This window comes from Ostrinia nubilalis, chromosome 1 (genome assembly GCF_963855985.1).
Source record: "Ostrinia nubilalis chromosome 1, ilOstNubi1.1, whole genome shotgun sequence".
NCBI classification, from domain to species: Eukaryota; Metazoa; Arthropoda; class Insecta; order Lepidoptera; family Crambidae; genus Ostrinia; species Ostrinia nubilalis.
The window spans coordinates 6,317,530-6,330,300 of record NC_087088.1 but is presented as its reverse complement, the minus strand read 5'-3'; the positions used below and the strand labels follow the sequence as shown (position 1 = coordinate 6,330,300).

At 37.5% G+C, this 12,771-nt stretch overlaps 2 protein-coding genes across 2 annotated transcripts; both read right to left on the bottom strand.

Annotated features, from left to right (window-relative positions):
• Nucleotides 1–1,807: 1,807 nt before the first annotated feature.
• Nucleotides 1,808–4,269, bottom strand: LOC135088009 (pancreatic triacylglycerol lipase-like). Its single transcript, XM_063982891.1, has 5 exons — nucleotides 4,185–4,269; nucleotides 3,898–4,084; nucleotides 3,343–3,737; nucleotides 2,831–3,164; nucleotides 1,808–1,899 (listed from the first exon to the last, which is right to left on the bottom strand). Exons 1-5 carry the CDS (start codon nucleotides 4,216–4,218, stop codon nucleotides 1,854–1,856), a joined length of 996 nt encoding a protein of 331 aa, XP_063838961.1. The 5' UTR covers nucleotides 4,219–4,269; the 3' UTR covers nucleotides 1,808–1,853.
• A 6,564-nt stretch (nucleotides 4,270–10,833) lies between these two features.
• Nucleotides 10,834–12,449, bottom strand: LOC135075360 (pancreatic triacylglycerol lipase-like). Its single transcript, XM_063969803.1, has 5 exons — nucleotides 12,354–12,449; nucleotides 12,085–12,271; nucleotides 11,584–11,978; nucleotides 11,149–11,482; nucleotides 10,834–10,921 (listed from the first exon to the last, which is right to left on the bottom strand). The coding sequence occupies exons 1-5, from the start codon at nucleotides 12,388–12,390 to the stop codon at nucleotides 10,876–10,878; spliced, it is 999 nt and encodes a 332-aa protein (XP_063825873.1). The 5' UTR covers nucleotides 12,391–12,449; the 3' UTR covers nucleotides 10,834–10,875.
• Between the last annotated feature and the right edge of the window lie 322 nt (nucleotides 12,450–12,771).

Here is a 12,771-nt window from a genome sequence, read left to right as displayed (position 1 = left end):
GTGGCACTAAATTAATAACTGAGACGTTTGATGACTTTAATTAGGTTTTTATTTATGGCATACTTAGAATTGCTCTAGGGCCTTTGAGAAAGCTGCAGACATGTATATTCTCAATTATTTTGTTCTGCAGATAATATCCCAATTTTATTTATGAAGTTGAAGAAGCAGGTTCTCGAGAAAACTAGAATAATTTCTTAATTACATAAAAATAAATTCTGATATTGATACTTTATTCTGAAACCTTTTTTATTATTCAAGTAGGTCAGACTAGTGGTATGTTATGAATAATTCATTTTTAATTGTGTAAAAACTTTTTAACAGATCCTACTTACTATTTATTACATCGATTTTAAAAAACAGAAACGTCACAGTGACAAATGTCGCGATGATCGCTGATCGCTGCGTGCAGACGCTGCATAGATCGCCGCGACCAATGACAGGACGCGTTGATGTGAACTCATCGCTACAAATTCATACACGCTGTCTGGTCGCCATCGCCATCGTCATCGTGCACGCCGGCTGCACGCGTTGGTCTGGTCTAACCTTAACTTTGCGTTGTTATTTCTTCCTCGCACTCCTTCTATATAAATAAATTAGCGGTGCACTCGGCCGCTAAAGTAGGGGAAAGTAGTACGAGATGATCCCCTTAAGCGGGAATCGCTATAAAATACACATTTTTCAAGGTAAACCAAAAATAAAGACGATTACTACTAGTATATTTATCTATCCAACTTTCCTTATACTCAAAACCAGAAATTAATTGAGATTTCATTAAAATATTTCATTTTTTGCAAAACCTTACAAAGTGATCATCTTGTACACCCCTGTGGGTAAGATGATCCCCCAGGTAGGGGTAAGATGATCCCTATGATTCTGTTTTATGATCTATTCTTTTCTGGTTATATTCCTTTCGGAGTACCTAATTATGCGAACAAATCGTTAAAAAGTTAGAAAAGAAAAACATTTACGAATTAAATAACGAAAATAACTGATTCTTTCATAGTACCTGCTAAAAAGCGTTTAAATAATTAAAACGCTTTTTGGCTGGAGCTGTGTTGAATATATCACAAATAAATTCACCTGCTTCATCACCCTCTACCCCAGCACATGCTTTATGGCCCCATTTTCCACATGCATAACATTTTATCCATCCTTCACCCTTGGTATCGCTTGAAAACTTTTCTGTTCAGTACAGCCACTCAGTATCATCTCCTTCAGACTCAGGAGAGTTATATGAAGTTCTCTTTCTTTTATTTCACTTCCCTTTACCTACTCCATTGACTTTTTTGTTTTAATTCCCAGGGATCATCTCGTACATATAGGAAGGGATCATCTTGACCCAAGTCCCACTTTTTGTTAAATATTTGGTAAAATAATCTACAAGTACGCGGCTACGTTTTTATGGCCAAAATATTAAAATTAAACATAATAGAAAGCCTAATGACAACAGTAATTACATTTAACGTTGTTTGAATAAAAGTAACATAAGCTCAAAGTCATGCCCATTTTAGATCAGAAGTACACAATTTTTCTTTTTTCTCGTCAAATTCGATGTATCGCTCACGCCACCATTACGATTTGACTGAGGCGAGGATGTGTCCAGAGCTATGTTTTACCAGTGAAAGAAACTAAATGACGTTAGTGGTTTCAGCACAATCGCGAAAGATCATCTTACCCCAGGGGATCAACTCGTACTACTTTCCCCTAATAAAAACTCTAGTATCGAAATAACTTAGTTCTCAAATATCAATGAAATTGTTCTCATCTTCACAATTGATTACTGTGTGGACTTCAAATAAAAGTTAAGTTTATTTTTTAAGATTCGTTTATTTTACAGCTAATCGATTGTCAGTTTAAAAAGGATAGTTAGAGGCAGTGTTCACTCTAAAGATACCGCTTCTGCAACAAAAAAAAACTTTATTTAGTAAAAGTGGTCAACGCAATATCAGTCAATAATTCAAGATTGATAAATACATATAAAGGCTATGAAATTGATGTTTTTAACAGAGAATTTAACGAAAGTTCATTTTTACCTTCAAAATGCGATAAGAAACCACAAATATAAATTTTATTAATTTTTGTGAGTTTGATTAAACAAGTTCAACAATGAACAAGCTTCGTGATGTTGAAAATATTAGATTTCACTGAATGGGATTAAAATATAGACCAAAACTAAAAAACTGGTGAAGTTATGTTTGAAATTCATCAAGAAATTGCTGAGAAATTAATTATTTAAATTACCTCTAACGTCAGGCCACTTGTTCAAGTTTCTATCACAATGCTTACCACCCCACGCAGTTTTCTTTTTCTTTTTAAATATGGTCAGGTCTTGGATATGTCAAAAAGGTTACAGAATTTTACTGAGAAAGAATTTTGAGTGACCCTGACTGAAAAAATAAAAACTACTAGATTTAAAAAAATAATGGATCTGTCAACAGCACTGGACCAGCCCCCTTAGACAAAACGCACTTTTTGATCGAATCGAAAATCGAATCCGTCAAAACTCCATACAAAAAAGGGGCTTTTCGACCAGTTTTCGACTGGTTTGCGATTATAATTTGCACTTTGTCTAGACCCACAGGGGTGATTTACTGTTTTACTCCGAATGACTGTCGTGTCTACACCGATCAAAATGGCGCGAATATTTGATAAGCACAAAAGGGCCCTGTAACTTTTGTACTTGTAGAGATATTTTCATGATTCTTTCACATTTATTATTATGAGTTTTATTTATATTTTCAAGATTTATTAAAAGAAAAAATCGTAAACTTGTCCATTATGTTATGTATATCCTACAAGAGAGAACTTGAAAATAAAGACGAGTACATACCCAGATTTTGTTAAGATGGAGTTGCCCATATTGAGGACGGCACCAGCGCACTGGTTGTTGGAAGCCTGGTTCAAGTTGGAACATTGACGTCCAGCGAAGCGGTTGTGGCGGACGCTAGCTGCAAAGAATTGGTAGGCGCGGCTGTGAGAGCAAGTGCTGATAAAGCAGCCAGGCTGAGGGTTTCTGCCACCGTTGGGGTAGTAGTCAACATCGGCAACACGGTCGAAGATACCCAGCAAACCGCCGTCGGTATGGATAGCCTCAACGAAAACACCGGCTGAAGGCCTTAGGGCGTTTGAGTTGCCACTCCATAGAGGGCCAGCTGGGTCCAAACCTAGAAAACAAAAAAAGCAATTAAGATCAATAAGAAAATAACAAGATTATTCATTTCGTTTTGAAAAAGTCTTTTACAAACTTGGTTATACAACTCTTCATTGATTCGACTTAAATACAGTTCAGCTAAATGCCTTGTTTAATTTTGACTTATTTTCCAAAAAAAAAACGAAACATACCAGTTACACGTCTTGGGCGACCACCAGCTTGACGACCAGCGCTACCAACGATATGAGCGCCCAAGCTGAAACCGACCAGATGCAAGTTGTTCCAGTTGCCACCAGCATTGTTGAACAGCCAGATCAAGAAGTTGCCCAAGAACTGCCCGACGCTGGGCACACCGACGACAGCGGTAACGTAGTTGGAGTTGGCCAAACTGCGCCAGTCCACAACGATGACGTTGCAGTCCTGAACATCAAGGAAGGCGTTTCTGATGGTGGGGTTGATGGCAGAGTTGCCATTGCTGTTCCAGCCATGGACGATGACTTTGGTGGGGCGGCTGGCAACGTAGTTGGAGTTCCAAACTGAGTTGATGTTGCCATTCACAAGAACCTGGGGGTTGTTGCGGTTTTGCCTGAAAACAAAACATAATTATGAAGAATGTAGTATACTCAGAAATAGAGATCGTAACAATAGGGCGTAACAATCGTAGCAAATTTTAACATTTTGAAAATTCTCGAACCCTGAACCTGAACTTCTTCAGACCTTCGTCAAGAAAATTTTACAACACATACCTGGTGAAAAGCCAGTACTGGTTGTTGGCTCCATTCCTGCTGTTAAGAACAGATTGGTCAACTGGCTCTTCCAAATCGACTAGATGAGGCATACCGTCCCCATCAGCCATCCATATGTAGCGGCTTACACCCTCCACATAGTCGCTGTTGTCCCCAGGGATTTGGGGAAGCGCGCCAGCGGCGCTAACTAAAATAAAATAGAAATATTAGCACGTATGACGTGCATTATTCAGAATGTACCTGATGAATGAAAAGACAAAATTTGTACACAAGGTAGGTATACTGACAAGCGATCAATGAGGCGAGCACCGCGAAGAACATCCTGATGGGTTCAGGTATGGTGGTTCAATTGTTATTGTGCATTTATATTCATAAATGTTATCAATACTTTATCAGATAACCGATTACAAATATACATACAGGGTGGAACTGCATTCAAAGATTTTCGATTTTTTTTTCGAAAATTTACCACCATACCATACAATTTTTACAATTTGATTTATCAAGTTTGTTTGTGAGATTTCATCCTTATACTTAACCCTAACGATCGATGCTATAAAAATACAGAGTGTAGTTTTTCACATATTTTAGTGGGTTCATTTCCCGGGTGTAGCAAGCAAATTTTTGGAAATCTTTGAATGCAGTTCTATTTCTTTAAAAAAATAAAGGAATGTTTTCTTTGAGTAAAATTTTCTATCTACAGTATTAAGAGTACTTGCCCTTCAGGTGGCATTACAAAATTCCACCCTGTATAGAGTGTCTTTAGTTAAACTGATACTACGCATAAATGTGGCATAAATCTACCCATTATAGATTTCCTTAGCTTCTCATTTATATTATTTTACCGTCCAATTCTGTGGATTAGACAATATCATGAAGTGCTTATCTGTAATCCTAGACAATGCAATCACTATTTAATCTTATTTTAATTATTTTACATTTATTTATTTGTAATTTGTCATCTTCTATTCGGTTCAACACCGTTACCTGACGCTATACTTTACGCGATCTAAAGGAGTTGTCCCAATTTCGGCCCAGAGGTTGTACGCCATATCAAAAATCAAGAAAAATCTACTGATTAAGGGAAAAATATAAATAACTATATCTAGCATATAATTTAGCCGCTCAAAATCAAAAACTATTCATGAATTATCATTCTCAAATACATACACAAGATGGCGTATGGCGTCAGATAAAAAAAAAGATGAACCATAGACTAACTAAACGTCAGTCGCTGTCAGATTTCATCTGTCACTCTCCACCAAGATACGACTTAATGTCAAAAGTGACAGATGTCATCAAAATGACATTCGTCCACCATGATGGTTTTTGTGGTTGAGTATTGCTATTTTCTTAACAATCTTTTGTTTTAAGCGAATAAACTAAGCCATTTAAAAGAAATTGAATAATAAGAAACTGTTGTACATTTAAAAGCCCTTCTTTTTGGTAGGTGTACAGGTTGTGGGCCTAGGCTCCATACATTTTGGGACAACTCCTTTCACCAGGTTTAAGCATGTTTAAAAAACTTAATGTAAATAATTCCTTTGTAAAGATTTTAGAAATTTTAACATCCTGTATTGTTTTTGTAATGAAATCTTCTACAACGTTGATTAAAGAAGTTGGAAAAGATTAACCTAAAATTGATTATTATCGAATACTAGCTGACCCGGCGAACTTCGTACCGCCTTAGCGTAGAGATTTTCTTTATATTTTTTTCCGTAAAAACCTTGTACAGAGTATTAGAAAACTACAAAAAAAAAATCAGCCAAATCGGTCAAGCCGTTTTCATGTTATGTCGTGACAACGGAAAACGGGTTTCATTTTTATATATATAGATGTATTATTAGGTACTAATTCCGATATGTGTGATCATTGTGCATTCATTGTGCGCAATATAATACGCAGTATAGTACTATAAAAAATCGAAGGTTTTCAGTGACCTTGGCAGATCAAGCTAGAAACGCTGAGGCGTTTGTACTTGTGTCTGCGATTTTGTAAAAAAATATTTTGAGTATGTATTATAAAGACTGAATTTACTTAATAACCACATTTATTAGCAAACTTGAACAAGAAAACATTTAGCAATAATAATAATTATACGCGCGAAAATACCGAAAGTCAAGTTAGAGATCGTAGTGAAGTGCACGGGTCTAGGGGTCGCAATACCGAATCATTTCAGCAAAACCGGTATTTTCGGTATTGGCTCTAGACCAATACCGACAATCCGGTATTTTCGATATTTCCGGGATTAAGTTAAAGTTTGCAAATTTAGTATAATAAAGTTAGTTTGCGGAGGAATAGTAAGTAGGTACCTAACCTAAATTAATTTATCTTCTAAATAAAACAAAATTCAGTCCAAATAAAATTGAGTTATAAAGAGGTAATCAAAATATTATTAAATATAGATTAAATTTTTGGTTGAGCCTTGTAATGAGATCGTAGAAACAGTAGGTAAAGTATCTAAACTTTTATCACTCTTGACTTACTTTACTTAAGGCCCTATGTCCCCTAGATGGGGCCACAACAGTCCTCCATCGCGTTCGGTCTTGAGCTTCGCGTTTGTCTTGCCGATCTTCTTCGCCTCGACTGCCACAGTGCGCTGCCAAGTTTGCTTGAGCGACCACGTTTGCGTTTTCCTTGGGGGTTCCAATCCAGAGCCTGCTTGGGGATGTGATCGGGATCTCTTCGGAGAGTGTGGCCAATCCAGTTCCACTTGCGGCGCTTGATCTGCTGGTCGATCGGAATTTCGTGGCAGCGTTCCAATAGCTGACCTTGGTGATCTTCCACGTTTCACACCCATAGAGCAGATCGGATTTAACGTTGGACCCGAAAATTTTGATCTTGACCCTTTGGGTCAGTTTCCGCGACTGCCATACGGGGCGAAGTTGTGCGAAGGTGGCTCTAGCCTTGGCAATGCGTGAAGTGATGTCCTCTTCGGTACCTCCAGTCTCTGACACGACGCTTCCGAGGTAGGTAAAATTGTGGACACGTTCCACATCCTCTGCACCAATCCGTAATGGTGTGCAATTCCTCACTCCAGATCGCATCTCTTGGGTCTTCCGGCAGTTAATTTTGAGCCCCGTGATGCTCGCCTCTCGATGTAGGTCATCAATTTTGGATTGCATATCGTGATGCGTGTGGCTCAGCAAACAGAGGTCATCGGCATAATCTAAGTCTTCTAAGACTCCGATTATACCCCACTCTATTCCACACCGTTGGTTTTGATATGCACGACACATGATTCCATCCAAGAGTACCAGAAAGAGAAGCGGCGAAAGCAGGCAGCCTTGCCGGACGCCCGCATGCACCTCGATGTCTTCGGAGATGAGGCCGTCGTGAGTGACAGTACAAGAATATTTCTTGTAGATGGCCTTCAGTAGATCGATAATTTTCGGCGGGACACCAATGTCAGTGAGTCGCGACCATATGCTTGCCCACTTTAGCGTATCAAAGGCTTTTTCCAAGTCTACAAAGGTAAGATAGACTTCCCTTTTGCCATTCTGATGCCTGCTCCAAGATGATACGCAAAGTATGCACGAGCGGTTCGGGCGGAAGCCAACCTATTCCCTACGCAAAACATGTTCAACGGCCCCCGATAACCTATCCAAGATAATCTTGCAGAAAACCTTTGACGGTATTGAGAGCAATGTCATACCTCTCCAATTGCTACACTGGCTTAGGTCCCCTTTCTTTAGCACAGTAATTAAAAGCCCCTTATTCCAGTCGTCTGTGAGTTCCTCTTTCATCCAGATGTTTTCGATGAGAGGTGTCAGGACGTCGGCGGTGGAGTTTACGTCGACTATCACTCAATCAACTCAAAACGAACTCACGCGCGCGTATTTTGAATTAAATGGCGCGTAAATTTTTCTATTTGTATTTGATTTTTATTTATTTTACTAAAACCGAAAATACCGAATATCCCGGTTTTTGTGAAATGAATACCGGTATTAATTAGACATAAATTTGGCCCGGTATTCCGGTATTTTCGAAATTCGGTATCCCGGTTTGCGACCCCTACACGGGTCATCGATTGAATAGTGATGGAATGCGTAGATTCGATTTAACCCGCTATTAGTACGTATATTCAGATGAGCTTAATTATCAATAGTAAGTAAGTAGGTTACTTACATATTTTGGATTTTATGTATAGGTACATAAAAAAAAACCAAAATATGTAAGTGAGACGGCTGTACTACGATTACAATAGTATTTTTGATACCCCATGCGAAATTTTTCTATGATAAAATTCTGAACTTTTCTTTAGAAACAGTTGTCAAATGTAGGTACTATAATTTCTCATAGGCTTATGTAGTCTCATTCTATTCGATAATTGTTATAAAATTAATTTTCTGTTTACACGACTAAGGTTAAGTTTAAATTATCATCATTTTAGCCACAGGGCGTTTACTGCTGAACACAGGCATAGCTGGGCACCGTTAATCAAATTGTTAACTTCGTTAATCGTTAAACCGTTAATAAAAAAATTAACTTCGTTAAACGTTAAAACGTTATATTTCGCAAGATTTAACGCAAGTTAACATTAATCGTTAATCCGTTAACACATGATAATAAAACGGAAAAAAAATGTATGGTAGGTTCAAATAATTTCGAAAGCTTGTATCTCGCATAGAATTGATTCCTCTTTTATGTTTGCACTACAAGCTTTCGAAATCATTTGAACCTTGCATAAGTACAATTATTTTTTTCGTTTTAGTAACTACACTACAACTGCATTTCAGAATAAAAGCTTGTTTTTTTATATTATAATTTTCTTTTACACTTTTTATTATTAGTATCTCTCAGAGCCTTGGTTCAATTATAATACAACTAGCTTTTGCCCGCGGCTTCACCCGCGTGAAATTTCGTTTGTCACAGATCGTCATAAATTATAGCCTATATGTTATTCTGGGTTATAAACAATAATACTGTGAAGTTTCATCAAAATCCGTTTAGTAGTTTTTGCGTGAAAGAGTAACAAACATCCAGACATCCACACAAACTTTCGCATTTATAATATTATAAGTAGGATTTAGCACCAAAGTGCTCGAAAAGACAAATCCAACAAACCCAACTCGATAAGTTTCCACAGTTTCGTTTAAGAATTCCTATGGCCACCTCCTGACTCCGTCATCAGAACCCTGGACACCATCTAGTACTAAAGTGCTCGAAAAGACAAATTCAACGAACCCAAATTCTATGCGATTCCTTTAGGAGTTTCATTTAGGAGTTCCTATGGCCACCTCCTGACTCCACCATCAGACCAGCTCAATGGTACCATAACATTGCATTTGTCATCGTACCTAAATAAGTATAACAAATTTCAGCTCAATCGGTTGAGGAAAACTAGTCATAAATTCAGTTGCAAGATTTGTCCCACAAATACTAACAAGTGAAAAAAGCTTGTAAAAAATAAATAAATAAAAAATATCATTTTTTATATCGTTTCGTTAGTGTAAAGCAATCGTAATCATTTGACAGTTCATAACGTACGACTGGTTACAAAAACTGTTGTTTTGGGTTCTGGAAGTTCTGGAAGCCCGAACGTAACTTGTCAGAACGCGTTTTTCTAGCGTTTTTAAGCGTGTTTGCTGTATCTTTTTGGTAAATAGTAGGTACTGGATTAACGATTAACGGACTTAGGATAATTTAACGGAAGTTAACGAGTCCGTTAACATTTTTTAAAGTTAACTTAAAAGTTAATCCGTTAATAGAAATGTTAACTTCGTTAATTAACGATTAACGGATTAACGAGTTAATGCCCAGCTATGAACACAGGCCTCCCCCAACAATTTCCATATTGACCGGTGGGTAGCAGCATGCATCCAGCGTCTTCCTTCTACCTCTATGAGGGCGGCAGTCCACCTTGTGGGTGGACGACTCACGCTGCGCTTTCTGGTACGTGCCCTCCATTGAGTTAACTTTAATAATTATCAAAAAATAATTAATCTTTGAATATTTTACCAAGCGTTTTACTAACAACTCAGTAACCTGCGTAGTAATTTGCCTACCTATTTTTTTGACCTATATGATGGTAATCGCAGTAATTACTAAATAATCAGGAATTAAGCTCCAAACGTCACTTTATTTAATTTAATAAATTCATTATTCAATAAAAATTAAGTCTAGATTGAAGATTGATAAATGAAAAGAAACATTTTAAATCTTTGATTGCACAAATTAAAGTGACGTTTAAATCTTTTATCGCTATAATTTATTTCCTATTGTATGTGCGGCTGCGCACAATCTACGAACACACTACGAATTATTATACTATATATTTTTGTACCAAAATAGACCCTATTACAGCCACTTAAAATGCCACAGTATTTACCTTAATGTGCTGTTGTCCGTATTAAGTAAAAAAAACATATAGATATTAAGTCAGATAACTGCTTGTGTTTAGCTTATTTACGCTTCAAAATTTATTTACAAAGACGCAATAGTCTAGTGGAGAGAATGAGGGTCAATTTCGATAGTTCCAAATTAAGTTTCAGATTCATATCTAATAATAGCTTGTGCCCGCATTAATTTCGCTCAGTCAAAAAAAGTTGCTTACTTACGTTATTAAATAGCCTATAAATAGGCTATAAATATCACAAATAATACGGTTTTCTATGGTAAAATAATTTTCAAAATACTACACCTCACAACAAGCTATAATCTTCTTAATATAACTTAGTATAGATTATTGCTATCTAGCTAATAAATGTTGTTGATTATTATAAATCAGAATCAGATAAACTTAAACTATTTGTCTGACTGTCTCGGAAAGACTGTCTTTCAGTCAAACAGTTCATTTTTTAAATAAAGTTATCATGGACTTTCTTAGTAAGTTGAAAATTCTAGGAATTTATTGTACTCCACTTCATTTTCCCAGTGAAAATAATAACACAAAAATTACAAACAAAGTGAGGATGGATAAGTAAAATTTGTAAATTATTTAAGATTCATTTTATTCATAGCTACTCGATTGTCCGTTTAGAAGGGATAGTTCGCGCCAGTGTTAACCCTGAAGATACCATTTCTGAAACAAAGAAAGTATTTATTAATACGAGTATTTCCTAACGAAATCGACAAATAAAAAAGTCGTCATTGTTACGTTTAACTTTTCTATCATCTTATTTATCATCAAATTCATCAATCATGATTTACTATTATGTATAATCCAAGACAATGACATTTAAAAGTTGTGGTACAAAACTCATTTCTAGTCCTTGGCAATATTCCAAAACTAATTTAATAGGTACATACCCGGATTTTGTCAAGATGCCGTTGCCCATATTGAGGACCGAGCCAGTGCACTGGTTGTTGGAAGCCTGATTCAAGTTGGAGCATTGACGTCCAGCGAAGCGGTTGTGACGGACGCTAGCTGCAAAGAGTTGGTAGGCACGGCTGTGAGAACAGGTGCTGATCCAGCAGCCAGGCTGAGGGTTTCTGCCACCGTTGGGGTAGTAGTCGACGTTAGCAACACGGTCGAAGATACCCAGCAAACCACCGTCAGTGTGGATGGCCTCGACGAACACGCCAGCTGAGGGGTTCAGGGCGTTTGAGTTTCCACTCCATGAGGGACCAGCAGGGTCCAAACCTAAGAAAAAGAGCAGAATTATTGATTGAGAAAAGAGCCCCTGATAGATTTAGAGAATTAACTTATTGTTAAATGAGTTGCAAGAATGTCACAAAACCTACCAGTAATACGTCTCGGGCGACCACCAGCTTGACGACCAGCGTTACCGACGATGTGAGCGCCCAAGCTGAAGCCGACCAGATGCAAGTTGTTCCAGTTGCCACCAGCATTGTTGAACAGCCAGATCAGGAAGTTGCCCAAGAACTGCCCAACGCTGGGTACACCAGCGACAGCGGTAAGGTAGTTGGAGTTGGCCAAATTGCGCCAGTCCACAACAATGACGTTGCAGTCCTGAACATCAAGGAAGGCGTTTCTGATGGTGGGGTTGATGGCAGAGTAGCCGTTGCTATTCCAGCCGTGGACAATGACCTTGGTGGGGCGGCTGGCTACGTAGTTAGAGTTCCTAACTGAGTTGATGTTGCCATTCACCAGAACCTGGGCGTTGTTGCGATTTTGCCTGAAAAGAAACATGACTTTATAGTTGGAATAAAGTAAGTGGTCCCTTTTAGCTGTTCAACTGGTTTTGAAATACCTTATAACATAGAACTATTAACAACACATACCTGGTGAATAGCCAATACTGGTTGTTGGCTCCATTTCTGCTTTTAAGAACAGATTGGTCGACTGGCTCCTGCAGATCGACTAGGCGAGGAACATCGTCCCCATCAGGCATCCATACGTAGCGGCTTACGCCCTCCACGTAGTCGCTGTTGTCCCCAGGGACCTGAGGAATCGCGCCAGCAGCGCTATCTAAAAAAAAGACAAGAAATATTAACACCATATTTTGTTTAAAATATAAAAGTTAAAAGTAATTAAATAATATAATACTAACAAGCGATCAATGAGGCGAGCACCACGAAGAACATCATGATTGGGTTAGGATATGATAGTTTAAATCATTACTGTGCATTTATATTCATATGTTATCAATACTTAACCAGATAATCGAATAAATTATATAGGGTGTCTCGTAATAAAAAGAGAGTTTGATCGCCCATAGAATATTATTAGAGAGAATGAATAAATCTTGGTGAATTATATTGTAATGTTACCTACATAATTATAACTTGTAACACACAAAGATTGCATTGAAATTTGTTATTAAATTAATAAAAATTGGCCAAGTGCGTGTCGTGCCACGCGCAGTGTAGGGTTCCGTAGTTGTCAGTCGTTAACACAATATATTTCAGAAACAAGCAATTACTTCATCTTAAGTCACTTTTAATATTTTCTTCTAAGGATTTTTTACT